The sequence below is a fragment of the Verruconis gallopava genome, assembly GCF_000836295.1.
Source record: "Verruconis gallopava strain CBS 43764 unplaced genomic scaffold supercont1.18, whole genome shotgun sequence".
NCBI classification, from domain to species: domain Eukaryota; kingdom Fungi; phylum Ascomycota; class Dothideomycetes; order Venturiales; family Sympoventuriaceae; genus Verruconis; species Verruconis gallopava.
This window is the reverse complement of record NW_015622154.1, coordinates 327,531-355,467: the sequence shown is the minus strand read 5'-3', so window position 1 is coordinate 355,467 and position 27,937 is coordinate 327,531. Positions and strand designations below refer to the sequence as shown.

At 51.1% G+C, this 27,937-nt stretch overlaps 7 protein-coding genes across 8 annotated transcripts; 3 read left to right on the top strand and 4 right to left on the bottom strand.

Annotated features, from left to right (window-relative positions):
• Nucleotides 1–2,449: 2,449 nt before the first annotated feature.
• PV09_05729 (uncharacterized protein) lies at nt 2,450–3,687 on the top strand. The gene is made up of 2 exons (XM_016359274.1): nt 2,450–2,517; nt 2,573–3,687. Exons 1-2 carry the CDS (start codon nt 2,454–2,456, stop codon nt 3,295–3,297), a joined length of 789 nt encoding a protein of 262 aa, XP_016212953.1. The 5' UTR covers nt 2,450–2,453; the 3' UTR covers nt 3,298–3,687.
• Nucleotides 3,688–3,803: 116 nt separating this feature from the next.
• Nucleotides 3,804–5,377, top strand: PV09_05728 (uncharacterized protein). The gene has a single exon (XM_016359273.1). It carries the CDS (start codon nt 4,053–4,055, stop codon nt 5,163–5,165), a length of 1,113 nt encoding a protein of 370 aa, XP_016212952.1. The 5' UTR covers nt 3,804–4,052; the 3' UTR covers nt 5,166–5,377.
• A 374-nt stretch (nt 5,378–5,751) lies between these two features.
• PV09_05727 (uncharacterized protein) lies at nt 5,752–7,460 on the bottom strand. Its single transcript, XM_016359272.1, has 2 exons — nt 6,878–7,460; nt 5,752–6,775 (listed from the first exon to the last, which is right to left on the bottom strand). The coding sequence occupies exons 1-2, from the start codon at nt 7,089–7,091 to the stop codon at nt 5,781–5,783; spliced, it is 1,209 nt and encodes a 402-aa protein (XP_016212951.1). The 5' UTR covers nt 7,092–7,460; the 3' UTR covers nt 5,752–5,780.
• A 2,621-nt stretch (nt 7,461–10,081) lies between these two features.
• Nucleotides 10,082–18,531, bottom strand: PV09_05726 (uncharacterized protein). Its single transcript, XM_016359271.1, has 3 exons — nt 18,338–18,531; nt 10,929–18,271; nt 10,082–10,876 (listed from the first exon to the last, which is right to left on the bottom strand). The coding sequence occupies exons 1-3, from the start codon at nt 18,462–18,464 to the stop codon at nt 10,313–10,315; spliced, it is 8,034 nt and encodes a 2,677-aa protein (XP_016212950.1). The 5' UTR covers nt 18,465–18,531; the 3' UTR covers nt 10,082–10,312.
• Nucleotides 18,532–19,112: 581 nt separating this feature from the next.
• PV09_05725 (uncharacterized protein) lies at nt 19,113–20,823 on the bottom strand. The gene is made up of 2 exons (XM_016359270.1): nt 20,214–20,823; nt 19,113–20,154 (listed from the first exon to the last, which is right to left on the bottom strand). Exons 1-2 carry the CDS (start codon nt 20,442–20,444, stop codon nt 19,201–19,203), a joined length of 1,185 nt encoding a protein of 394 aa, XP_016212949.1. The 5' UTR covers nt 20,445–20,823; the 3' UTR covers nt 19,113–19,200.
• Nucleotides 20,824–21,165: 342 nt separating this feature from the next.
• On the top strand, nt 21,166–23,138 carry PV09_05724 (uncharacterized protein). The gene is made up of 2 exons (XM_016359269.1): nt 21,166–22,116; nt 22,187–23,138. Exons 1-2 carry the CDS (start codon nt 21,808–21,810, stop codon nt 22,859–22,861), a joined length of 984 nt encoding a protein of 327 aa, XP_016212948.1. The 5' UTR covers nt 21,166–21,807; the 3' UTR covers nt 22,862–23,138.
• A 1,172-nt stretch (nt 23,139–24,310) lies between these two features.
• Nucleotides 24,311–26,557, bottom strand: PV09_05723. Of its 2 annotated transcripts, XM_016359268.1 has the most exons (4): nt 26,292–26,557; nt 25,264–26,110; nt 25,056–25,208; nt 24,311–25,002 (listed from the first exon to the last, which is right to left on the bottom strand). In XM_016359268.1, the coding sequence occupies exons 2-4, from the start codon at nt 25,605–25,607 to the stop codon at nt 24,918–24,920; spliced, it is 582 nt and encodes a 193-aa protein (XP_016212947.1). In that variant the 5' UTR covers nt 25,608–26,110; nt 26,292–26,557; the 3' UTR covers nt 24,311–24,917. The 2 variants fall into 2 exon arrangements, with proteins under 2 accessions (XP_016212947.1, XP_016212946.1); XM_016359267.1 differs by having other exon boundaries at nt 25,264–26,557.
• Nucleotides 26,558–27,937: the final 1,380 nt, after the last annotated feature.

The window sequence follows — 27,937 nt, the reverse complement described above, 5'->3', positions numbered from 1 at the left end:
CGGTCTAAGGATGACGGTTTTATATTGTTACGATCTGAGGCCAAAGAAGATTTCTCTGAGGCCAATGATGAGCATCTTTATACCTGACGCTCCTCCTGTCTTAGCTTTGCTAACAAGGGGCCATATATTTTATAGGATGTTATTTCGCACGCATTCGACCTCAGAGGACATCCACATCATCGGTCACAGCTGTATTCGAGAGCCAGGTGCTGGGTGCTCTCGATTGTAGATGGTATGGCGGGAATAGACACGCATTGGAAGTGATTGTAAAGAGTGCCATTTTGGACCTAAGAGATGTCAGCTACGTACGCAGTGTTTTGCTAGAGACGGCGCTCAAAATGGATAACTCATTCACCCTCTTGTCTTGGTGTGCACAGTTGAACCATCGTCCTGCCATATTGTATGTCGATTTCCAACAGAATAAAAAAAGCAAAAACACACAAGAAATACAGGTCAATTTATAAGATTTCATGAGCGGGTCGTAATTAGTGGGTTGGATGCAATCCATGGCATACTTTTCCAAGTTTTCACGCCCATGGACCCAGATTCCGTACGGTTCTGGAAATGGTAGCCCACCGAATCGCGTGAGGGTCCTCCATTTTCAGCAGCTATCGTTCTTCTCCAGCCATGTGGAAACCTTAATTATAGGGCCTCATTAGTGATTGTCTGCTTTAGTCCTGTCCTTTGTTCCACGGCTATCCTCCTTCGGTGGCTGGCCGACGTTCGTCTTTCTGCGTTGTTCATCTATCTATCGACGCCATACGACTGCCTGTTTTTGCTTTTTTGTTGACAGCTGCTCGTCGTAATCAGCTACACTCCTCTAGAAGCCATCCATATGTGTTTCTGCAATATCATCAGGTACGGTTGAGATAAGGACTCAATTCATGCCGTTGTTCGGTTTACATGATCGGATGCGCCTTCTCCATGAAGAACAGCTATGGAGCTCAGCAAACGGGCTGAGGAATTAGCCTGCTAGAGACACGACAACGCTGTGTCAGGCTGAATTGTGCTTTGATAATAAACCGTTCGGAGCAATTAACTGATTAGGCTGGTATTGGTACAGCTAGCCCATCGTCACAAGGGACCAATTCCGGCGTTTTATGCGGCACATACTGCCGGTTAAGGGGGCGCCGTTTTCGTCGTGGCTTGACCTGTATAGTGCAGCAAGTATCTATCCAGAGATACTTCAGGCGGTCTGCGGTCGCCTGGCTCTCGCAAAAGCATATCTTTGCGCAGCCGGAGCTTTCGCTCCGCCGTCCCCGCTTGCAGGTCCTGGAAATGGACCGACCTCTTGACCCTTGCCTGGCAGCCAAGTGTGCGATATTGCTGCGTAATCGGGGAGACGATTGGTATGGAAGGATTCATGAACGAGCGCACCATTTTCGTTGTGCATCAAGAGGCTCGTTGTGGACGACGCGTTATCACCGGTTTTCTGTGCGATGATGCAGGCGCCCAACACAATGCGCAGATAAACTCAATGGTGATGATGAGGTGGATTCAAGCCAACTTTCAGTATCAATAGAGAGCGGCAACGGTACGCGGCTGAAGCGTTGCACAGCTTGCTCACCGGGAGGCACAACTTTACGCCTCAGCTGCGGAGGCACTCCACACGTGCTGTGACAAAAGAACTCGCATGCAGGACGCGGCTTCGCTAAGCGCAGATGGCTTGTATTGAACTGCGGACAAAGATGTGCAAGACAGGACGTGATATGATCAGCATAGCCAGATCGTGATGATCGTTGATGCGAAATTCAGCAGCCGTGGTGATTTTCGACGTGAGTGCTTAAATGACGGGCTAGTTCTACACGGCCAGGACCTCATCCTCGAGAAAGCCAGCACTTGCTTAGGGATAGGAACATTTTCCTAGGGCCTCAGCTCAGAACCTTACGGTGCAGATCTGCGGTGGTGGCCTTTCGATGAAAGAGATAGATCCAGTCTCCAACCTGGAGGTCGCAAAAAAGACCAATCAACGCCTCCGACGTCGATCGACGGACAAGCAAAGACATCTTCGAAGGCTTCCGCAAAGCGCGACCGTACATCGCAAAGTACATAATTAAGAAAGTCCAAGAGAAAATAGGCATGACAGGCAGTCATGGGATTCAAAGGCTCTGTGCGCCGCCCTTCTCGTGTTATACACGCCGCAACTAGGCAGCGAATGCCCAGAGCTACCACGTTCGGACGGGAGCCTGGCCGACCTCAGCCGAGTCGCCTTCCAGCTCTACGACTCGACAGTCGACATAAAAGACGACACTCGCCACCGAATCACGCTGGCCCATAAGCCGACTCACCTCGCTCGGGCAGCTTGAGCAAAACGGGCTCCGTTACAAGACCACCGCGCGCGCGCTATCATGTGCATAAAGGCCCGGCCTCGAAAGGTTCTCGACGAGCAGCAGTGCGCCAAGGTCGAAATAATAAAGCAGCGGTTCTGGGAGCGGCAGCGCAAGCGTCTGAACATGAGTCCCAATCGGACAGCCTGGCTCGACAACTCCGCGTCGCCTCTACTAAGGCTGCCTCCAGGTGCGTGCGATAAAAGCCGGTGCGTCCGAAGAGCAGAGTCGTTGATGGGAGCTAGAGCTTCGCACGCACCTGTGGTCGTTGCTTCTGGTGCGGCCGCGCACAAAGTTCCGGTATGCGACGTCCCAGTTCAGTCCCGAGAAGCGCAATACATATTTTCGGACGCTTTTGTCCATCATGCTTCTTTGCCATCAGATCCGCGACGAGGCCATGACGATATTCTTGAAGCACAACCACATCGTCTTGTACCGACTATGCAAGCCTCAACTCCCTCAAAGACTGCGGCTGGATGACCATTGGTTTACCATGTCCCCTGCCCCGATCCGTTACCTGTCCCTGAAAGGCCATGACATATTCGAAACCCCCAAGCTGATTGCAAGCTGCTCAGAGCTTCGCTTTCTTTCTATAAGCTGGCTAGCTCTCTCCGCATGTTATGACGCGGCCGCCGAGCGATGCAAGGATGCGTGGATTCTGCAATACCAGACAAATCTAGCCAGGCTGCTCGGCCGTCATGACGGCAGGATACGCATCCAAGAAAACGAGACGGACTGTGAAGCATTTGAGCTGCTCGGCTGTGGCAAGCCTGTGGATACCGATGAGGTCATTGCACTCATCGACGAGTCGAGGGAAAAATGTCGAGCAGTGGTACATTTCTCACAGCAGAAGGCAAAAGTGGAAGGTGGAGAAGAGGCGCTGGGATCGTGGATTGTCAGAGTCAGCTTTACAACCGGCGGAGTGGTTACTGTGCGTCTGATTAGGAGAACAGATGACAGTGGAGTGTAATTTTTTTTTAAGCTGGGCCTCGTAGCTGAGTTCCAACGCTCGTGAATTCACTACCTCACGCGTTGTTTGATATGTACACATATATACACCCCACGACGGTTCAAGGACATCCGCAGAGCAAGATGAGGAAGACGCTGATTCCGTAGATCTAGAAACTCCATTTTCACCATCCTTTGTTGAATCGCCACTTGACCCTAAGAGAAAGAGGGTCGCATACTACATCTCGAAGCACTTCGCATCCAACACGCGCATGAATGAACCCAATGTCGAGAATGACGAGACTTTTGACCGGACGAAAGAATAGAGAACTCGTACAGGGAGCGAAAAGCTTCGGGAAGCTGTTGGAGATGACGAGAACAAAGTTAGCCCGCCTTTTGGAGATCGAATTAGGACATGTCGTGAACGCGATAGGCCTCGATAAGGCAGACCTGGGGCAGAGAGCCGCAACGGCATAGAATATTTTACGCTCCTTCACTTTCACGCTCGCGCTGGAACTGACACGCACAGCAGAATCATGCGTACAGTGTCAAAATGAACTGCCTCAGGCAACAACGCAAACCAACTCCCAAAAAAAAAAAAATAATTGGAGAGGGTAAATATATCCACGCCGTTAACGCAAAGGGAAGAGGAAATAGAGGTAAAAAAGGACGGGAAAGAGGGCCTCCAGGCCAGGCTGCTTCGAATTTCGTCCGACATTGATCGAACGTCAAGGTCGTGATCCCCCTGAGGCCGTCCCTCATGTGCGAGCATGTGGAATGTCCGGTCCATCTCCCAGCGGCGCGGTGGTTGACCACCTCACCGTCATCATCACGACGTCGCCGGTGCCGTCCGCGCCGTCGACGGAGCTTCTGACCGACGTGCTGGACTCCTTTGCGCGGCACTGCCCGCTCCTGCTGCGGTGCCGGGTGATCGTCGTGTTCGACTCGTACGAGCGGGTGTGTGCGCGCGCGCGGCTGAAGAAGGGCGCCGTGACGGCGGAGCAGGCGGCCGCCTTCGCCGCGTACGTCGCCAGCGTCAAGGCCCTCGTGCTGCGCCGGTTCGGTCGGTGCGACGGCGCCGGGGCGTCGCCGCTCGAGCGCTCCGCCGGCGAGGCTGAGTTCGGCTCGCCCTTCGACCCGGCCAACGCCGTGCCGCTGGTGCAGCTTCGGACCGCCGACGGCCGCGTCACGTTCGTCGAGCCGGCGCGCTGTCTCGGCTTCAGCCTGGCGGTGCGGTCGGCCTTGAGGCTCGCGGCGACGCGGTACGTGTGGGTGCACCAGCACGACTGGCGCCTCACGACGACGATCCCCGTCGCTTCGATGCTGAGCATCATGCGGGAGCGGGACGCGGACGACGTCGCCCCGGTCAGATACATATGTCTTCCGTCCGTACGCCTGCTCAACTACGCGGCTCAGTCGGACAACACGCGGTTCGCCGCCTTCCGCCAGCTTACCCAGCGGCTAAAGCAGGTGTTCCATGCCGGCCCTCACTCGGATGGTCTCGAGGGCGCTGAGCCGGTCTCGCTCACGCCCCTCTTCTTCTGGTTCGACAAGCCCCACATAGCCTCCACGGCGCACTACTTGCGCTGCGTCTTCCCCTCCAGGTATGCCACCAGACGGTCTACCTTCATCGAGGACACGATCGGCCACAGGATGCGGGAACTGATCAAGAACGATCCGGAGGCGTGGGCCAAATTCGCGACTTGGTTGTACTATCCTGGCGAGGGAGAGACGCTGTGCCTGAAGCATCTCGACGGCAGGGTGTGGAGGGGGTCTGATGGGGAGAAGAAGGCCGCTGAAAAGTGGAGGTCTGCGAACGGAGCCCACCATTCCGGCAGCAAGTCTTCGTCCGCAGTAGAGGAAAAAGGAAAAGGAGACCGATTTACATGACGGGCATGAGTCCTGCAGTGACTCGCCGACACCAGCAGCTCGCTTGGATCTCGCAACGATGTCATAGTGCTTCGTTTTGGTCGCTACCGTTCTGATGCTACAATAGAGCCAGTATCGTTACAAGAGCCAAAAAAAAAAGAGGCAAAAGTAAGAAAAGAGAAAAACGATGAGGATAGAGAAAAGGAAACTTGTGCAGCGCCTGAAGAAATGCCAACGCTCCATCCATGCTCGTGACCCACGTGAGATCCCCGAATAATGCCGCATATTGTATTCCCGCGCTCGTGAAATGTCCTGCCTGAAGCAAGAAAAAGCACATGGGGTATCGATCCATAACCAAACACGCAGGGGAAAGACAAGAAGAAGGGGGGGGGGGAAACTTATAGAGAGACAGACAAACGAAAAGTCAAGCCCCCCTTCTCGTTTTTTGGTCCGGTCCGTCCAACACAAACGCCGTCCGTACGCCAAATCCCTCTTCTTGGTCCTCAAAAGAATCGGGGATAAAATAAAAACAAATGCCAGTTCCGATGACGACGTTAGACCCCCCGTAAATGATGCCCCAAGATAAAAAAAAAAAAAAAGATCAAAGAGACGGCATTTAAGCGTCTCCCTCACGAATCAGTACGCGACGTCCAAGATCTCATCCAGCGTGTCGTCCAGCTGGGTCCTCTCCATCTTGGGGTGGTGAGCAAGACCCCTCGCGCCATTAGCGAAGCCGTTTGTTCTCGATCTGCTCTTGCGGCCCAGTTCCTTGTCCTCCTGCCTCTGCAGAGCGCGATTGAAGATCTTGGCTGTCAGGATCTTGTTCTGCGCCATGTACGAGTTGCCCAGGCTGAGCGCGAAGCGCAGATCCTCGACGCCGAACGGCGGCCGGTGCCGCTCGACCTCCTGCTCGCACGGTAGCAGGCCGAAGCTGTCCCGCTTGATGACGCCTCTCTGAAGCTGCTCCTCCTCGCGCTCGAGCTTCTTCTTGAACGCGTGCGTCTGTATGTAGTTTGCGCCGTTGGACCTCACGCGCCGGAAGCACTCCGTCAGCAGCTGCTTGACGAACATTTCCGCCGCGATGTTGACCAGGTCCGAGCAGCCTGCGTTGCAGCCCCCTGCCAGGCCTTCCTGGTAACATATCGGCACCATGCGCTTCTGCACCATGTCCGCGTCCGGGAACTCGTTCGACTCGGAGAACAGAGGCAGTTCAAAGCGTTTGCTAATCTCCAGCTCCCAGTTCGTCTTGTTGAAGCCGCCGGCACCGGCAGGCACCACGTCCGGCGGCTTGATCACCCCTCTGTCCTTCACCTCCTTCATGATACGCTGGAACTCGTCGCCGCCGTATCCAGAGTCAGCCAGCTGCTTCAGTCGATGCCTCTCCCGTGCCGGGAGGGCCATGATCTCCAATTTCAAGCGCTGCTCGGCCGCATCGCCAGACGCGGGTTTTCCAGACGTGGTTGTGGGCTTGTCGTGTGCCGCGACGAAGGGGGCGATTTCGGTCTCTGGAGGTTCGCGCATCGAGTTTGCGTAAATGCCTGCCAGCAGTTGGTTGTGAAGATGGGTTGTGGACGCGCTACTGTATATAAATGGATCTATTCGCAGGGACAGTTCTTCCTGATTTAGCCGACCTGGTGACGAGAGTCGTTAGTAAGCTGTCCCAAAATCGAAGCCGCGCTGGCGTGAGATTGCCTCTGCTCCAGAGCCAGTGCCGTAGGGGGCTGCAAACATACCCATCATATACGCTCCAATGCTGTCCCTGTATAGATTCATGTTCTCGCCTATGGCGGCCTTCAGCTGTGTATATATGGGCTCGAGGTCTATCCTAGGCGGGCCGGCTCGTCCTAATCTCATGCCGCCGGAAAGCGATCCATTCAGCGATTTGGAAGACATGGTCGGTGTGAGAGGACCGCCACCAAGCGAATCCGTCCGCGACAAACTTGTCATGATGTCCGGTGCTGGTCCTAGATCGGGTGATGGCGGGAAGGCTTTGTCGGCAGCGTGTTCAATGTGGGGGGAGGGGAGGCGCCTTTGCGCTGAGGTCGTGCTCAAAGGCCACTCCTAGCACTTGAAGCCAGTGCTAGGAGCCACGGACAGAACGCGAGAACCAAGATTCTAATGCTAGGTGTCGAATGTCGATGATGGGGAGATTGTGTGGGGGTGTCGCAAACTGTGGAGAAGCTGGGTGCGATCGTGCCACGGGTTGTCGTGCGCTCAAATTCGAGAATCAAAGTCTCGAGGAAGATATATGATGATATTAGACAGCCGCCTGGCAGGATATGCGCTGGTTGCGCGGGCGCACTTGGCTGTTTGCAGGACTCGTTGGAGGTGAGGTAGTATGAGATCAGCCTTGGCGTTCCCTAACCTGAGTACCCCATGGTCAGTCAGTAGTTCACCGTCGCAAGTTCGATCACAAACTTCGACTTTATAGTGAACGGATCCTCGGCACAGAGGTACAGTTTGACAGCGTATCGATGGATGACTGGAAAAACACTGTCCATTCGGACACAAGATTTCCAGCTCCAAATGGTGAACATCGGCTCGTAGCGTTGGCTGCAAGGCTGTCTGGCAGGCTCTACGCAGTCCAGGTGCGAAGGCACATTACACGCATTCACAAGGTGGAATGGTGCCTCCAACTACAGGAACACATCTTGCGAACAGTGAACGAGTTTGGATGGATTGGACGGGCCGCTGTAGGGAAACGGCGTTTGCGTAACAAAATGGGCGATCCTACAGACTTGTGCATTGCAGTGCCAGCTTTCTCTCAGCTTGACCTCAATGAGCAGGGTCACAGCGTGCACAAAAAGGGTGACAACGATTCAAATCCGTTGTTCAGAAATTCATCGTCCTTCCGTCTACAACTAAGTCGTTCAAAGAGACCACCCTGAGGGTTTCACTTTTCCAGCGACGTGCCAGCTCCGCGCGCATGCAAGGCACAAAAGAAGGTAAGTTGATTGGCGGAAGTGCGTCCGTTGTGCACGAAAGACAGGTGGATCGTACAGTGGATTCTGCTTCGCAAAAAAGGACAGACTGAGGGACAGCAAAAAGACCAAAAAAATGAAGGTTGTCGTGAATGTGGATTGCTGGGTGGATGTTAGCTTGAAGCTAACCACATTCTTTGGAGGTGATTACGCACAACACATGACCTTAGCATCTTCAGTGCTACGCTCTCCCAACTGACTGTCGAGATTGGTTAGCTTGATGTGCTCGAGCTGGGTTGCTGTGGATCACCTACGCTATCCCGACGCTTGTTGAAACGCAGTTTGCACACTTTATAATATATCATCAAAAACACTTTACTCTTTTACCATAAAACGCACAACCTGTTCGCTTCCTAGCATTTTTCAGACTGTACGCGAGACAAGCAACAGTCTTTTGGCCACGCAGATTCATTGTTCTGCGCACGTTTGGGCTTGTGCATGGCCTGAAAACCCACGCATTCCACGGCCTTCGAGCCCAGTCGCCATTCTTCTCTTAAGGGACCAGCTCTCTACATTAAAACCCTCGTCTAACTTTAGTTTAACCACCGTTAACTCGGCCATGGCCGGCAGTGATGCCCTCACGTGAAAACCAGGCAATGTCGACATCTGGGCAGCGACTCGCTGGTTTATACATAACACCCCCACCCCCCGAAGCACTTGTAGGTACCTTTCCTATGGGGATTCCTCAACGTGGATTAATATCGCTTCAAACCGACCGTTATGCGTTATGCCCCCTCTGGAAGCACAGAAGCACCAGAAGTGGAGTATGCAAGGCCACAAGGCAGAAAAGGCGTCTACGCGCTTGCGTCGCGCGCGGCTAGCTTCCGCCCTAGCGCAGGTCAAGCGTTCAAGTCCTGCGCGAGGCAAACGTTTTTCTTTCTCGAGTCGTCGTGCGCCAAATACAGGAAAAAAAAGAGATAGCGAAGAGACTAAAACGTCAAAGGAAAAATAAAAAAATAAAATGAACTTTTGTTCATTGATCTCGTTCCAATTGCACACCGTGGCCGACTCCGTCCCTCGATCTGGAAACTCGATGAATGTCTTGACTCTCTTGGTTGCCTCGCCCATCCTCGCTATCTCCGTCCGGTGCTCTCCTCGCTGCGTTGCTGCTGGCCCAGAGCCGCGTAATTCAGCAGTCCAAAATAATGCCACGCAGAGAGCCGGAACGTACGGGCCTTGGATAAAGGACGTTGATGTGGGGGCCCCTGCAAGCGGTGGCCGTGTGTTTGTCGCTCTGGTACTTCATGAGTAACTGCCGATGTCTTTCACGATTGCTCTCTGCTGGAAACGTAGATGACCGTCAGCCTCGAGCATGACATGTTCGGCTGGCAGGATAGATGCATGTGGATTTGAAGCAGCTCAGATGCGGTATCTTCGATTTGTAAAGCGAATTTTGTGAAGGTGATGTTCTATCTGCCTTTTTTTTTCCCCTCTCAATTGAATAAAAGTTCCATTTGATTATATTTAAGCAACAGTAAATTGCTTCCTTCCTCTACAGCATCACTCCCAGAGCTTCCAAACATTGTGCCACTCATTCTTCTCGTAACTACAATCATCGTTATTATAAGAACAATAATAATTAGAATCAATACTGGGCAATTAGACTGGTTGCGCGGCTGAACAGGCTGGTCACGCGAGTAGTTGAGTCTATCGATATCGCCAACGATGAGAACGCACAAAGAGACGTTATTTTTTGGATTGTAATACGGCGGCTTGCACACCGAGACGATAATGAACGCCTCATCGCCGATGTATAGGACCTTTTGGCCCAACGCTACATAATTTTCGTCTTTTTGGTACCCGACAGAGCCCCATCGCCACTCGGCCGCTCGTGGCGTTTGAAACCAGTTGGCGCCAATGCATCCGTCACTCTAGCCTTTTAAATCGATGCAATTTTCAAATATCCGATAAAAAAAAAAAAAAAAAGGAAACTTGCTGCACCTACGGTGAGCTTCTGAGAAGATGCTAAGCAAGATTTCAAGGCAAAAGACAATATCTTACAGGTGCGCTGTTCGGCCGAAAACGGGCTTTTTTTGTGGCCAAGTAACTTAGTATTCACCATGTCCACAATGATCCTATTTTGTCTCATTTTTCCTGGCCATAACGCCTGGGGGAAATGCTCGACAAGCACCGCTTGGTTGCTCAAAGCATCGACACTATGATGTATAAATGTCAGGACCTTCGGCCTCACTCATCGCTGAATGTCCCTTCTCCAAGATCGACTCTTCCCACGCTCCAGACTTCCTTCTCATCTTCAACTTCGTCTCCACTCAAACCCAGCCCGCCTGCCCCACCTTCCGCCTCCTTCCTCTCTTTGGCCTGGCCTGCCAGTCTTATGACAACCCTCCTGAAGTAATCCTGCATCATCCGTTTCTGGCCTGTCGGTATCGCCTCAGCTTCTTTGCTTGCCAGATACTTCTCCCAAACCTTCGATTCTTCTTCGACAACGTCAAATAGTGCTAAGAAACATGCCTCTGCAGCAAGCTTGACCGGAATAACCATGTCGCGCACAGATGCAAATATCGGCGGTGTGAGGAGTGCAAGATGAGGGCGGACAAGCTCATTGGAATTTCGCGCCACAGTACGAAGAACAACCAGTGCTAGCCGTCTAACGTCAGAAGGATTGCCAGGAGGGATTACAGAAGCAAGTGCTTCAAAAATTGGTTTCGTGACTTCGAAGGATTTATCGCTGTTTGAAGTGAGGAGGTATTTGCCCGCAGCCAGAATGGCATTCTCGGAAATGGAGGGGTTCTTGAATTGTAATTAATATGAAATCTCGCCGAACGTCACCGGAAGAACTTACACTGTCCTTGATTCCTGCACATATCACCTTAACCGTCTCCTCACAGAAGTCCGCCACCAAACTGTCAGGGCTTTCCGCAAGAATGGCATTCAGGCTTAATATTGAGGGCTTGCTGAAGTGAGTAGTAAGAACACGATTGTTGATCAAGGTTGCTGCTACATCTTCGGGTAATACTTTGATCAGTGCTCCAAGCAGCTTTGCATTGGTAATCGTCATTGAATCATCCCCTTCAGTGTCTGTGTCGATCAATCCTAGTATCGCCGTCCTGCTAGACTCGTTCATATTAGCGCCAGCTTTGCTAACCACTTCATAGAGCGCTTTGAACATAGCTGCCCTAACTCCGGCATCCTGGGTCTTGCTTCCTGCAACTAGCTCGGCAATAAGAGGGTCCACACGAGGTGTGAGCGTAATCAATGTACCGAGAGCCTTGGCCGCTCTGATCCTGAGCGTCTCGCTCGTTGTATCCGCCAAGGCTTTCGCAAAAGTCCTCTGCAGCTGAGGCAAGAACGGCTTGAGAAAAGTCGGAATCTTCTCCAACAAAGCGTTAAGCGTGTATAATATAGCACTCTTCACCTCGACACTTCTCTCGGATATGACACGAATCAAGGGACCTGTGATTTGGGTCACGAACGGCTTGAGAGCATCCGGACTCGTGCGATCGATGATGTCCGCGATAGCGAGCGCTGCTTGCGTACGCTGCTCGCTTGTTCCGTTCATCAAGCCTTGCAGGAAAATAGGCAGGATAGCGTTGATGCCTTTCGGCAATTCGAAGCCCCTAAGGTTGTGCCCAGCCACACCGACCTGTTGAAGCACCTGTCTTGTACTGTGTACAAGACCTTCCATGTCCTCTTTCTTTAAGCGTTTGTTCGTCAAAGCGTTCAGTGCAGTCCACGCTGCCTTCACAACGTCAACGTCTGAATCGTCAAACGACAGGAGCAAGGATCGAATCATATCTGGATAGTATCTCGACATATCACCTTCCCACTCCTCGAAAAACTTCGCAAGATGCAGGTCAGCACACGCTCGCTTACGATGATCAGGGTTCTTGACAAGCTGTTGCATTACTGCCATGGCTGTATTCAAGCCGTCGTACTCGTCAATCGAGAGAAGCACGCCATTAAAGGCTTCTTCCAGATCATCTTTAAGTTCCTCATCTTTGCATGCCACAATATTATCCATTAGCGTGTTTAAGACGTTGGGCAATCTCCTCGTCATGGCACCTCCTGCTACTTCGGCCAAGCTTGCAACGGCCTTCGCGTTGAACGCAGTCATTGGAGTAGTTAGCAAAGTTGGCAGCAGATTAGGCAAGATAATATTCGATCTTGTGCTGTCATTTAGCAGAGTGAGGAGAGCTGCAAGTGCGTTCTCTGCGTTTTCATCAGAACGTAGAAGATTGAGAAGATAGGGCAGAACCTGGTCAACCGCTTTCTTGCCCAGGATCTTCTGCAGTGAATCGAAAGCTTCAGCTGCCGCCTCACGAACATCGCTGTTAGAGTCAACAAGCGCAGTACGAACAACGCTAATGAGCCTCTTCTCATGTTCTTCCAAGCTCTCCGAGCTTGCACTAGAGATGAGCTCACGAAGAGCAATGCAGATACCCTGCTTAGCGTCCGTATCTGTTGAGTGCAGACCTTCTTCCAAGGTTGGCAGAAGCGTAGCCATGACTCCGTCTCCCGCTTTGCGGATAAGCTCTCCCAGAGCATTACCAGCAATCTCCTTTTGTTCCATGTTCGAGCTTGCTAGTCGTCTGATGATGAGTTGGATGAGCGTAGGAACAATCTCTTTGAGCGTGCGAGGTGTAGCGACAAGAGCCTTCCAGACTGTGATGGCCGCTGATCGAACAAGGCCAGAAGTATCGCAACGGCAAATGTAGATTGCTGACAGCACACGGTTTCTGCGTTCTTCACCGAGAACATCAAGCAAAGATTGACCAGCCTCAGCTGCCCCTTCTTCAGCATCGTCCTGTTCAGCCTTTGCAGAAATGCCCGTGAGGTTGAAGAGCAAATCACCGACGAGTTCGACAGAGCTGAGACGAATACGGTAATTGTCATCGGCGAGACCACGCTCAAGCTCAGGGAGCAACAAGTCGATAGCTCTCGTAGCAAAATTTTTGACGAGTAATCTTCCCGCTCGTAAAGCTGTCTCGCGGATGCTCTCGACGTCGTCTGCCAAACCTGTAAGAATAGGTGGAATGATCTTGTTGAGGTAGTTTGAGAAGCTGTTTCCAAAGCAAGCTGGCAGGAAGATGAACAACGACATGAAACCTTCGCGCACGGCAGGTTTCGAGCTTGCAACATTCTGGAGAATTGTTGGCAACGTTTCCTCGAGCCGTTGGGTGCCCAGACCGGCAAGGACTTCCGAAAGTGCCTGGGCAGAACCCAGACGGTCTCCAGCACCAGTGTCCGATTTGAGAGTGTTCATCAAACTTGGAATGAGATCTGGTAATGCGTCTTCTCCAAGCTTCTCGATTGTTGAGCCAAGGGCTTTTGATGCAGTAGCCCGCGTTGTTGGGACCGGATCGACTATGGCCACTCGTAAACCGGCAACAAGGATTGGCAAATGAGCGATAAGGTCCTTTCGTTCTGTGAGATGTGCTAAACTGCCGATGATTTGACTGGCTTTTCGTTTTGTTGCCGAACGCTCCCCGAGTCCACGTTCGAGGATTCGCACAACAAGAGCGAGAGAAGGTGCATCGAGGAAGTGCATGAAGTTGATCTTGATGAGTGCATCGAGGGCTTCCTCCGTATATTTGGTAGGATCGCTGAGAGCCTTGAGTAAGATGTTGACGACGCTCTTTATCTCCGGATTACTGATGACTTCACCAAACCGCTGCAACGCCTTATTAGCTGCTGATCGGACCTCTTTATGACTGTCAGTAAGAACAGTAGTAAGAGGTGGGATTATCTCCGGTAAGCTGATGGCAAGCTGCTGTGGATCGAGATATGCCATAGCACCCAAAGAATCACAGGCACCCTTTTTGCTTCTCCACTGCGACTCGTCTAGACCTTCCAACAACGTTGGGAGGACCTGCTTAACACCAAAGGAGCTGAGGTTGGAGAAGCAGGTCTTAGCAGCATCTAAGCAAGCATCTCGGACGTCCGCATTCGCATCTCCAAATCCGGCGAGCAAATGTGGAACGATCTGGATCACATACGGCTCAAAGATAGGGCCAAGAATGTAAGCAAGCAGTTCGTATGCAAGAAAGGCGCCTTGTCGCTGTCCAGCATCTTTTTTGTTCTCAACGGCAGCCGAAAGCGTAGACATAATCCTGAACTCGCGAAGGACAAAGATGCCCTTGCCTTTCACGATACCCGCCAAACCATATGCAGCCCCGCGACGATTGGCATATTTTTTCGAATTGAGTAGCTCATCGAGCATTTGCTGTACATAGCCACCGGTTTGCTCGGATGATGTTTGTACTAGAGGCGGTAAGCACAGAGCAACTGCATACTGAACGGTCTCAGAAGGCGTGCTCAAAGTCGTCAAGAGTCGCTGCACGACTTTTGGTACTCGTTTATCACCAGTCTTTAGATGTCGAGCAAGGGAGCCGTAGAGGATGATGACGGCTTCGTTTACCTTGTCGCCTTCCGTGCCTCGATCAGGTCCTTCTAGCGCATTCTCAAAAATTTCCATAAGCTCCTCAACTTTTGTACCACCTTTGATGGAAATGATACTCGTAGCGGCTTCAATCATTTCGTCTCGCACGGTATCGTGTCTATCAGCAAGAGGGCCATTGTCAACCAAAAAGCGTATAAAGCCGACCAACTCATCCGTTTTGAAAATTGGAGCGAGCTCCTTGAAGGCAAGTGCAACACCGCTTCTGGCTTCCCAAGGATCCCTCACTTCCTTCTTTCGTACCATGCCATACTCGTCTCGTTCAGGTACCAGTGGCCTCGCTTTTTCTACGTAGATACTTTTAAGTTTCTCAAGAACAGTGGCAAAACTGTCCATGAAGTGGGACACTGTTTCAGATAAAGCACGTGCTGCGGCTCTCTTCAACTGACGATCCTCGGATTCAAGATAGGGTAAAGTATTGACAGCTGTGTCAGCGGCGTCGTTGAATTCGCTTTCTTCCCAAATGGTCTGCGCAAGCTCAACGTTCTCAGGCACATCGTCATGGCACGCCAACCAGATCTCCTGCGAGAAGCCCATGTCCGACAGATCAAGTTTCTCGTCGATCGCCTGTAGAATCGCTGTTCTGACTGGAACTTCTGGTACAGTTGTACCTCTGAGAATGACTGCGATCTCCTCATCTGTAATGGTCGGATTTAGATTGTGGCAGTAGTCCAAGAAGCAATCTTTAATCAGCTTGTAATGCTGTGTGTATCTCTGCATTGATGTAATGAGAGAATTGAGAAGTTTCTTCCTCGGCAATCTTGGATTTGCAGCGACCTCTGTATGGCAAGCGACGAATTCAAGAGCAAGCACAAGCTGCTCATCGGCCTCTTCGCTGTCTTTTGCTGCGTAACCACCTTTCTGCAAGACCAGAAAAACTAGAGGTAGAATGTACGCCAAAGTGACCGTGTCAAATGGACGCTGTTCCCCAAGAAACCTCAGACGATATAGTACGCGTGTAATCAGTTCTTGTAGAGGCTCGACCAACAGTTCCTGCGGCAGCTGTGTGACCCCAATAGCACGTAGAGTCGCGACACCAATGAACTTTCGAAGCGCCCCTAAGCGTTGCGTAACACTCTCCGCGCAATCCAAATAAGCCATCGCTGCCGCGTCGCCAACAACAAGGCCAGCGCCAGCTTCGATCACCTCGCTGAGCAAGTCAACGGCTTGCACAATCCACAGCTCCGCTTCAGTTGGCCAGGTCGTCGCTAGTGAATGGATAAAGCCGATACCACGCCTCAGCTTCTTGTCTATCTTAGCAACTTCCTTTCGAATGGCTGACTCCTTTTCCAGCTGCGCCTTGACTTTTGCTTGCTCGTCCGGAGTCAATTTTTTGGTGGTGCCCTTCTTCTGCGCAATCTGAGCACGCAACTCGGCCTCAAACTTGAGAATATCATAGTCCTTTGCAGTCTTATCGAGAGGCGCTTCATGCTTCTTGCTAGCAAGAACATCAATATATGGTGTTCCTTCAGGTGTTCTAAAGATCGCAGCTTCCGTCGACCCAATGCTCGCGAGCTGTTTAGAATCAAGATCGTTCTCCAACTGCTTGACGAGTTTTGGTATCGCAGCGTCAGGAGCTACAAAAGCAAGATCTGCAGCAGCGTCATACGCAGCCGAATAGACACGTGGTGCATCTTCGCCAACATAATCTTGTGTAACTTTCATCACCTCGTCCAGGCACTTGTCTAGGTTCTCTACAACCAGTCTGCCCGGATCTTGCCCAACACCTAGACAGGTGTCAATCCACGAAATTCGTGGCACTAGCTGCGGGTGACACAGTACAAGGAGGTCTATGAGCTGATTTTGGAGTACCGATGGATATTCTGGACAAGAGTCTGCGCCAAGTGACTTCGCACTATCTTGAGATAAGCATATTGATCGTATCACCTCTCTCAGGTTATCATTCCCCGTCTTGGCGGCTAGAGCAGCGGTATCCTTCTCAGCCAAGTCAACATGCCGTCGCCATTGCCAAATTCCATTGACCACTATGGACCCAACTTTTGCGGGCGCACGAAGATATGAACTTGACAATGTCCGAGCTGCCTGTTTACGCGCGTTGTGTGGTATTCCGGAGGCGGTGATGAAGTAAAGGAAGCCTTGAGACCACGCATCTTGTACTGCGATGTCTTTGCTCTCGGCGACGGCATCAGACATAGAAGCTAGTGCCCGAATGCCCCACGTGAGATCTTCCTCCGTACTTAGCTTGGTATAGACTCGGAAGTTGAGCAGAAACGACGGTTTTGGTTCAGCGATCAGTGCATGCTTTGTGTTAGCAGCTTTCTTGAGTAGATCTGCTAACTTGTCGTCCTTCACATCATGCAATTTTTCCTGACACAAAGCAACAAAAACGTTCGCCACCGAGGCGAGACCGCTCTGGGCTGCAGGGAGGGGATTCGCTACGACTGCATTGTAAACATCAAGCATCTTTGCCAGAACTGCGACCACGAAGGCAACACTAGGTCCTTCTATGGTCTTCAAGCCCCATATCAGATCGGCAAATCGTAACGCCCATATCTTGCTTACAGTAGGCTTCTTATCAGCCACTCCTTTCGCAAATAGGTCTTGCACCGTTGCCTCGATAGGAGTTCCTTGCGAAAGTAAATACTGCAGATGATATGCAATGGCCTGTGATTCAGCATCGAGAGCGGCTTCGTTGGGCTCTTTGCCCGCAACCGTTGCAAGGGCAGAGGGAATCTTCTTGCTCACGTTCGAAGATCTTGGTAGCCCAGAAAGCATCTTTGCATGCAACACTTTCTGGTCAGCAGATGGTACTTTATTCGTCTTCAACGGATTCGCGATCTCATCAGCTATTTTTCCTAATGCCACTTCGTCGTGGGACCTCGCCGCTACAGCATGAAAGATCTGAAGGACTCCAGACTTGATTGAGGGGTTTGTCGACTTGACATTGGACAAAAGCGGTTTCAGGAGGTTGTTTTGAAGAATCAGGCTCAAGTCGATATCCGCTGGAAGTGCTTTGACCATGGGCGAGATGAGATCATTGAGAACAATCTCTGGTGAGCGAAGCATTGCCTTCTCGACAGAAGGTATGATTTCGTTCTGCAAATCGTCCAAAGTTACAAAGCACTCGAAATAGTCACAAAGGCCATTCGCGATGTGTCCGGGTAATACCGTTCTTGAGCCAATAATTTCGCGTATGAAGTACCCATTGTAGTCTTTCTTCAGCGCTTCAAACGCAACCTTTACTGAGGGCAACCGAGCCGATACGCCAGCTACGACACCCAAAATAGGAGCATATTTTGCTGTAGGAGACGTGCTTTTCGCTGTAAGAGCCCCCACAATAGCTCCAAGCTCTTTCGATCCTATGCTGCTACTCAGCACCCGCCGTAGGCCACGTCGTGTAACCACAAGGGCAGAACGTTTAACGCTGGGGCGCGCCTCTGAGCCCATGCATATCTCGAGGGCACTTGCGTCTGCTTTGACAATGTCCAAACCCCACTTCTTCCATAGTTGTGGCTGCCGTACGAACTGGTCCAGGAGGATGGAGAACCATTCGGTGAGCACAAAAGCGTTTCCTGGAGCTATTGCTGGCTTCACAGCCTCCGCCTTGAGCACTTCTACAAATTGTGACAGGTAGTTTGGCGCTTTCGAGCTTGCAGCCACGGCAACAATGCAGTCTTGTACCGCGTAGCGAGACCTACGATCGATGTACAACGGATACGTTTCGAAGAGAAGGTTCAGTAGCGTCTGCACTTGCTTTTCATCATAAACTTTGGAATCAGCACAAATTAGCATCGGTCTCGTGCGGAGCATGCCACGTGGGAAACTTCTCATACCATCCTTCTCCAATGAACGATGAATATTTTCCAGCGTCGCGATGCGCTTCTTGGTTGAGCTGGATAGCAACCTCTGCTCTAATTCGACCTGGTCCACTTTTGGGGACCCGTCCAGCTGTTCTCCCATGCTGGAGCATCTGTACGGACGACAAATGCGAAATTGTGGTTGCAACAAGTATTTGATGTACGATACACCTTTTGAAGTTTTGGTGGGGCGCTTGGCTTGTGCGGACTTTCGGTGTCCACGTTCGATCAATGAAAACGACTCGGGACCGCGACACCATCAGATTTCAGCCGACTACTGGAACCGGACTTGTTGAAGCAGATAGTGTACTCCTTGTGCGCTACTGATTCACCGCATGCTCCTCGAGCAAGTGCTCATCATATCTGGTACAAAGATCTGTATGTGCGGGTTTCAACTTAAGACTTGAGACAAAATCGTGCCGAACGCAGCGCTGCGACAATAACTATATCTTTAGCATCTAACAAAGGAACCGAACATGCACCGGTGAAACATGATATATGGCTAAGTGCGTTGTCATATTACATTGCATTTCGCCCTTGTGAAAGTAGTACTTGACACATCACCGACCTTACTTTAGACAGTAATAACACAGCCAAACGCGCTCACGCCTGTTAGACACTTGTAAGGCAGTGCCATACGGAAACAACATAGTAGTGGGTAGGCTACGTTAATGTTAGAAGACATCATGATGAATCATAATGATGTAGATATTGCCTTCACCAGAGTAACCGCTATATAGCGCCTTGTGGAGGTGTTTCACGATGATAGGTTCTCCTTTCGTTCCTCAGCCTTGCGCGAAACATTTGATCTACATCGAGATATAATAATTACGGGGTCATTACATTCCATTGTACGCCAAGCGATTAGGGCTCCCCCCTAGACTGCCTGTTATTACATTCGCATTGGCAGTGGTTTTTATAGTGTTGCATAGTGCTACGCCTGGCGCACTGCCCGCACCTTTTCCATTTTTGGCCCACAAATATGCTCCGAGTCCCGCTACGTACGGCGCGCTCATGCTGGTCCCGTCGACCGTCACTGAAGCACTGGGGCTGCCCAGACCAGCAGTCTGGATGCCAACACCTGGAGCAAAGACGGCCATCATTGAGCCGTAGTTGGAGTAAGACCAGATCGCGTCGTTCTGGTCGGTCGCGCCTACGGCGCAGGCTCCGGCTGCTGAGGCCGGGAGATAATTGTTCATGTTTGCGTGGTCGTTCCCAGCGGCTGCTACAACGAAGACCCCGGCTTGCGTAGCAGCAATAATGGCATCCTTGACGGACTGCCAGCCGGCTGAGGGTCCTCCAAGAGAGAGATTGATGACGACGCCATTGGGACATTGCTGGGACTGAGCATTGTTTGTAGCCGCTGAGATGCCTGCGACAACGGCAGATACGTCGCACGACCCGGATTGATTGCATACTTTGATCGAAAAGATTTTCGCAAGTTTGGCAACACCATAGCTCGTACCTGCTGCCGCCGCGGCGACGGCAGTGCCGTGACCTGACAAGTCATCACCAGTTTCATAAGAGACAAAGTTTTGAACGAAGCTCGCTCGGCCACCAAAGTCATTATGAGCGGTATAGATTCCCGAGTCAATAATATAGATGCAGGTTCCTGCTCCAGCCGTGGAATCATAGACGTATTGATATGGCGCCAACGCCTTGGTCTTTTGTGAAATGCGTTCGAGTCCCCATGTCGAAGGTGATTGAGTAAGGACAGTACGCTTGAATGAATGATTCTCTCTGTGAATCACACCCCAAGTTCTTAGCTGTCCGTCTTTTTCGATGTATTGCACCTTAAGTGAAATCAGCGTCAGGTGATCCGACTCCAGCAGTACAGATGATATGCACATACGTTTGAATTTGCTCGCAGAAGTGCCACTTGCGCCGGCGTCAGATCTGCCTTGAAGCCTGCAAACGACCCGGAAGTGAATTGGAGCAGGCCAGGTACGGTTTTCCCAAGCAGCGAAGATATGAGTCCGCCGACTGCACCGCCATTTCCAGGCTTTACGACCACAATGTAATTCTCAGCAGCCACAAGGCTGACTAGTAACAGAAGAAGGATTGGAGAAATTGAAAAGTACATGATAAACCGGGCAAATCGACTCAAGAAAACCAAAATGAATGAATGGAAAAGCTGGAGGTTGTATATTCAGTTGACGGGTAGTAGCCCGACAACAAGCAAACGAGAGACGAGAAGAAGGGAGGGAAAGCGCGGTAGGTGAACAGGAATGAATGAACTGATTATACCGACAGCTGCATCATGTTCCTGACCGAGAGGAAAGCACCGATATGTAGTAAGACAAAGATGTGAGAGCTCCATCAGTCCTTGACAGCACGAAGGATAACGCGTTCTTCAGTGTAGAACATTTCCTTCGCGCGGCGGTTTGTTCCGGACATTTTGCAGATGTCGAAGTCTCCAACGAGGTCGTGGTATGATACCAAGACATTGACCCAGGCGATAGTAGCCATAATTGAGCCCTCTTGCAGCACAAAGAGCAGCTGCAGTGTGCAGTGCTTAGGGCATTGATTGGGTCCGATCTGGGCTAGAATGCGAAATGAGCGAGGGTGCTTAATGCACACAAGCAACAATACGGAACACGCCAATCTTCGTGGCTGTAAAACGGACGATCTAGATACACGCCCCGTGCAATGCATTTCGTGTGTATGGAACAATTGGAGATGAGCGGCGGGAACGGGCGACGGCGCGTGCAACCAGTGAGAGCGCTCCTTTGAGACTCCACTTTTCTTGCGTCGCTCTGTTTGACGGGATTTCAGGAGAACGACTTCTCCCCCTCGCTACGAACCACTCCTTTGCTAGACTCAATTTCCTTTGTGAAACGAGACAAGCAACTCTCGTCGCGATCGTACGCCATTCGATGCCAACGCCTTCGGATAGCTGGTTGAACAGTGCTTTGAGCATCGGCATCAACCCGCCCGTCGATGCCAACACGATATTGATCAAGACTAAAGTCTGGAATCAGCACGCATAATGGTGGGCAAATAAGCAAAACGCGTGCACCGCAACCGGAAGCGTTTGCGGAGCCGGTAAGATGGTGCACCGCGGTGCCTGCGTGACAAACGAGTTAGCGGTCTATGCGAGTGACAAGTCCATCGCTACGTGTTTACGCATTGAGGCTTAAAGAGTAGCCTGTGGTTGGAGTCCAGACAGGGAGCATGTCCTGTTTTCCTTCTCCACGTGCAGTCGAATCGCTTTCTCACTACATCAGGCTGCAGAAGATTTCCAGAGGCTGTGTTTGTTTCACAGTTGATCTTTTACCATAAACGGTGCCTATGGCGCTAATCGTTCTCGAACAAAGCCTGTTTCTCGCGCAGCAACGTCATCCAAGAACTACTGCAGGAACAATAAGAGCCTCGTGAGAAATCATTTTAAAGAGCATGTTGACAGGTCAAAAAAATTTTTCGCCCTGTTTGCTGTTAGAAGAAGTATGCCTGTCAATATGGCCTCACGTATATTGCTTACTACGATAATTGCTTGCACAGTGCAGGCCACCACTGTGGAACTAATGGTCACGAACCGATGCACTGACAACATATGGCCCGCCATAGTTACCCAAGAAGGTACAGGTCCAAGCGAGTCTGGATTCCAGCTTGCGCCAGGGATATCCCGAAACTTGACTGTAGGCACAGACTGGAACGGTAGAGTGTGGGGTCGTACAAACTGCACGTTTGATGACAAAGGCAGCGGTGGGTGTCTCACGGGCGATTGTGGTGGAATACTGAACTGTACGGGCAATGTTGGTCTTTCATCTCCCTATCTCGCTACTGCTGAAATAGTATTTGCAGCTCATCATCGCTTGTGTTTAGGGCGAGGCATCCACGCTGGCTGAATTCAACCTCCCTGGAGGACTAAATCAATCGTATTACGACATCTCGCTAGTCGATGGCTATAACCTGCCTCTTGCCATTGAGGTTATACTAGACGGCAACAACCCATTTCAGCCCTTGCCGAATACCACAAACCCGTCGTGTATCGGTGGCGTGCAGGGGTTTGCATCAATGCCCTATGATCCGTACGCCAACGGACAGGAATTCTTAAATACCTCATCACGAACTCCGCTCCCTTTCGAATCGAAATTAACAACAAATGACGTCTCAAAGTGGTGTCCCAGCGACCTGAAGCTTAAAGCGGCGGAAAGCGGAAGTTCCGCGTTCAATCCTTGCGTGTCACCTTGCGAACGATACAAGGTTAGCATCTACTGCTGCACAGACAATTATGACTCGGCCAAAAAATGTCACCCAAACTACTATGCCATCCAGGCCAAAAAAGTCTGCCCTGATGCTTACAGCTATGCCTTCGATGATGCCAGCTCGACGTTCACAGCGCCTTTGGGGACAGGCTTCGAGGTGATCTTCTGTCCTGGAGGGAGAAGCACGACGATTCAAAAGACACTAAATCCTTCTGCCGGGACCTCCATTGTGCCTAATCTGGCCGCAGTCTTCACGGCATCCAGTATTTTGGTTCTCGCGTTGCTGGGCTGATCAAAGTTGAGATTAAAAGTGAAGTCTTTTGTCTCGAGCTTGTAGTGTTGGATGATACCCATACAATTGAATTAGTTGTACCTTATTGCTATATGACATCAATGATCATATCGCAGCCGCGCACAAATCATGCTATTGCCTTGTCTCTCATTTCTTCATACACTGTGTTCTGCGATCACAGCAGTTTCTCCCTGTTCATCAAGCGGGAGAGTCCATCAACTTCCCTAAGCTTATCAGTTATAAATATCAGCAGATCCAAGTCGAAGAACAACAAAACCATCATTTAATCTGTTGATTAGGCGTGTCCTTAGCGAAAGCGCGCTATAATTCCATTTAACTAGCGCGACCTCTTCATTTGATCACCGGTCTCTTTGAAAACGAAAGTTTCAAATGGCAAAGACTTCGAGGCTGGCAAGCCAATACCGCCCTCATAATACGATACTTTTGTGTGGACCGAGTATTCTCCCTTATTTGTCCATAGCCACGCTCGCGCAAGCATCAAGGAATCTCCGATGAAGGATCGCCATCTCGGAAACGGAATGCGAGAACCGTAGGCTGCCACGGTGGTCGAGAACTGCTAGATAGCGACGCCCTCACCGTCTGGCTTTAGAATGAAGTCCAAATGGGCCACGGATGGAGAGGCGGTATTGCAGCCGCAAGAGTACATAGGGGAAATATTGCCCGGTCTCTGCTATTGTTTTCGAGACCAGTCGTGAAAGGTTGGTGGAAATCATCGGCGCAAGAAAGGGATGCTCTATCTCTGCAGCACTCAGACGCCACGAGTGTTCGCTGCGAGATCTGAGAATGTCTGGGCTGCGGGAAACGGAGGCACGTCTTGACGCGTTCACTTTGGAGAACGTTTCTTGCCAAGAGGCAGCAGAACCAAAATGGAGACTTGCCCTTATCGATTGCGAAGCTGGTTCTATCACTCCGAAAAACGTCACGACTTTCAAAAGCTGGAAAATTCTCCGTCATATATCACACTGATGCTCAGACGTACGCATTTTCTATTGTTCCACTGTCAGTCATCAATTTAGAATGGTATAAGCGATGCCTCTCCTCTCCGGAGCAAGTTCCTCTCGGTCCTCTGGGCAGTTCGGTCTTTTTAAAGCCCTCCGAAGCACTCGAAAAGCTACGGACTAAGTAATTTTTGGAGGACGAATCAAATCGCACCGTATTTCGATACTTCAATCGTCTTTGTGAGGGTTACCGCGATCTGGCCCACATGACCCTAGCATCCTAAACTGAGTACTACACGGCTCACGCACGCGTTGGGTGGAACTAGCCAGCTTTAAGTGTTGAACACGACTAATAGAAGAGCAGAGATTCACGTGATATATAGCATTTGTCTCAGCTCCACCTGGTTCATAGGTCTTGTGCCCTGAGATATTTTACGAGAAAGAGCTTGGTCGCAAAATCAACGAAACAACACGTTCAGCTGTTGGTGTCCAGTAAGATTGCTTGGTGGGCACAACTATGCATCTCAAATCACACGTAAATTACGGGTATCTATGAAAAGGTCGGCCGTAACATCGTGTCGTTCATGACAAAGGAACCGCCCAAGATGGCACGCCAGCGAATAAGGCTGCTCCCCAAGGCTCCACCAGTAGTCCCACGAGCGTAAGATTGATGCAGCTAGCGCATCGCGCTGAATCATGCGATGTTCGCGGACCGTTAAAGCATACGATCGGCGACTTGATGAGACAACACAGTCGCGTAGACCTGCCACGGGCGCCTATTCTGAGAATGCCGTACCCACCCTATTGCACCTATCTGCAAAGCCGCTACTGGCCCGTCCCCTCGTGCATGATCCAGCACGCCGTCGCCGCAGTAGAACTCGCACGGCCCGTCCCGTGCAAAAGCAGCAAGGACTGATACTGACGGCGTGGCCTAGCGCAGGAACAACAGCCTGATACAGGAAAGTGGACCGTGCGGAGCGAATCCGGTCACATACAAAATCAACGTCAACTCATCCACAGCAGCACAATTCGTCAAAACAGATATGAAAATACATGTGCAGAATCGAAGGATGCTTTGGGGTGTGTTGCGACATGGCCTAATAATCGACTGGCGCTGGGTAGCGCTCCTGCGCCGCCGCGTATTGCTCGGGGTATTTGCGCGCCGCGCGCTGATTTAGCGCTCTGCTTTCAATCAGAATGAATGACAGAGAATCAACTGCGATTTCAACACTCACTGTACTCGCTCTTGGGTCCATTTCAGGTCTCGTTGTACTTCCTTTGCGTCTTTGATGCCCTGCGCGAAATTCGCTTGCATCGCTGCCATACGGCTTTGCGCGAGCGCTTGTAACTCCATCAGCTTTCGCTGTTTGGCGTTCAATTGTCCAGATCTGCGCAATTGCATCAGTCATCGCTCGTAAAAGTGCCGGAATCTCGTGCACTCACGTTTGTGCTTGCTGAGCGACACTGCGATCCAGCGGCATTGGGTTGTAAACACTCGATAGGCGCTCATTCATGTAGTCCATCAAATCGACCGAAGAGGCACCGTTAGACGCGGATTCATATTCCGATGCACTTCCGGCGTAGCTGCTTGAAGCCGCAGATGGATCGTAAGAAGTAATACCGGACCCTGTTGAAACGCTCTCCGGAACCTCTGGTGGCGAGCCTGGCATTCGACTGTAGGCCTGGTGTGGGTATTGTGGGACGGCCTGATAACTTTGCTTTTGTGGCATATTGATGGGCTGAGAAGGCTGGTAGCCGTAGTACTGTGAGGCGTATTGAGAAGACATGACGACGACTTGCTACGATGTAATGAATATGGCTGTCGACTGAATAAAAGTGTTGTGGTCTTGGATGATATTGATTGGTACCAACGGATAGTAGATAATGATATTTCACCAAGAGAACAAGTCAATGGCAAGCGGCGGAGATTTGACGGAATAGAGAATAGGAATCTAAGAGTGCCACCCACCTAACACACGCTTTTATAGACAAACAATCCCTGCTGTCAAGACACGGGATATCACCATTTCGTTGATGGAGACAGGCATTGTACGTACGGCTGACTCCAATGTTCCCCCGCCGTTGAGGATCAAGCCCCTCATGCCGTGATAAGAAGCATAGCCAGTGTCCAGTCATTGGTCCATACTAGGCCTCGAGATGGTCCGGAACTTCTCAGTCAGAGCCAGAGTCATGTAACTTGGGACACTAGGGACGAAGCCGATGGAACATTCCTTGTAGTTCTTACTTAGACAAACCGCCCATTGGCCAGCTCATACAGGAAGCTAAAGACCTAGTCGCAGCGTAGTCTCATCAGCTGTTTGTACTATGATGCGGGCGGGGCGTCTATCCATCTTTTCGACGGCACACAACGATATTGGGTGCTGCTGATTTGACTGTGTAAGCAGCGTTGGGCATCTGCACGATCCGAAGGAGGCAAGCCTAAGCCTAAAATGAGGGACAGACGCGCTCACATAAAAGCGGCAAGTACAGCTGGGCCATGTACGTGCATGGGTTGCAGGAATCTAATGCTGTCTGGAGTTGGGGTTGATGATGTGTTGGCATTGCTCAGATGGAGCGCTGCATTTGGGTGACCGGAAAACTCGGTGATCGCTAGCCAGGCAACGCAAAAAGGGTGCGAATCAGAGGGCATCAGAGCCTGAAATGCGAGAGCACTCTCTTCAGTTTCCGCTCGAGTGTCCGGCGGCAGATGCAGGGCTGATGCGACGACGACGACTTGAAGAAAAAAAGACGTTGGAGAACTCAGATGATGTCTGCCAGCCCTGCCAGCGGCAACGTCGAGTGGAGTCTTGGCTGCATTGCAGCAACATCGCCAGAAGCCAGGCATCAGAAAATCTTCCGCTGAGAGCATCAACCCTCAATATAAGCGAGAACTTTGTGCTACTCCAGAAACTGGGTTGAACGATGGAATGCACATTTTGATTCGATGGCAGCGTCGGATTCGTCACACCGCAGCGACTGGTTCTCACTCTGACATCGTTACGAACAAACGGTCTGGCTAGCAACCCATTTGCGGACGCGAAGCTCGTAAGTGCCGTTATCTTCCGTTCTCGGCTCCTAGACCAGCGGACTCACAAATGCCGTCTATGCCTACTTCGAATGCGCAGCGCCACCCGCAACAAGCAATCATGACCTCTCAGCCTTTGCTCGACCCAGCTTTGACACGGTCTCTACTTGCTTTTCTGGAGCTTCGATCCTGGATCGCTACTGGGATGCTGAAGATGAAAGATTCCTCTGCACTGTGACCCGCGCGGGTAGGCACAGATATCCCGGTCCATCACTAGTACCATCGTGGAGCCCGCAACGAATCTCGATCATGTGAGGCAGGAAGAGACGACGCTAGCGGGAACCTGACTCGGCTATGTCAGTTAGCTGTCAGTCTGTCGCTGCAGAAGCGTGCGTCATGCTTCTACGTAAAGCTGAGATGAATTCGACTTCATGCACGAGCTTGAAGAATAAGTTGTGTGTTCAGCCGCTGTAGAACTATATCAAAGGCGTGCCTTGGGCTACCCCTAAACGACTTGCTTTCTTAGGAGCAGTACTCCATTACCATGGAACCGTTACCATCCTTTCGGATTCGACGAAGTGTCTTTGACAAGTGCTATCTCTCCGCTACCCATGTTGACACACAAAGCCTTCAAGGACCTAGTCGGATCAGCAACAGTATGGAAGTTTGGAGTTGCAGCAATCGCCGTCACATTTCCGCCAAGGTCTACCCTGACAATCCACCTCTGCCGATTTTGGGGCTACATACACTCTCCAGTTATTTGGGACATGAAAAAATATCAATCGTATCCCGTAATGTCCCTATGAGTCCCGCTGCCACGGTGTGGGCGTGATTTTCAAGGCCGAAAAGATATCCTGCAGGGATATGGGTCGTCGGAAAGTGACTGCCCTTTGCCGTGTAGTAGACATACGTACCGACACGTTGAGGCCGATTGAAGCCGTTCTTGAGATCCCCGGATATTGTTGGCCGTAATTCCAGGTTTCTGTGATTGGGTCAACAATGTTAACGCCTCCTTCAAGACAACCGGCAAAACGTTTTTGTACTGGAGATCATCCGTCGCATGAGCCACCCCAAGCCCATGTGGAAAAGTCA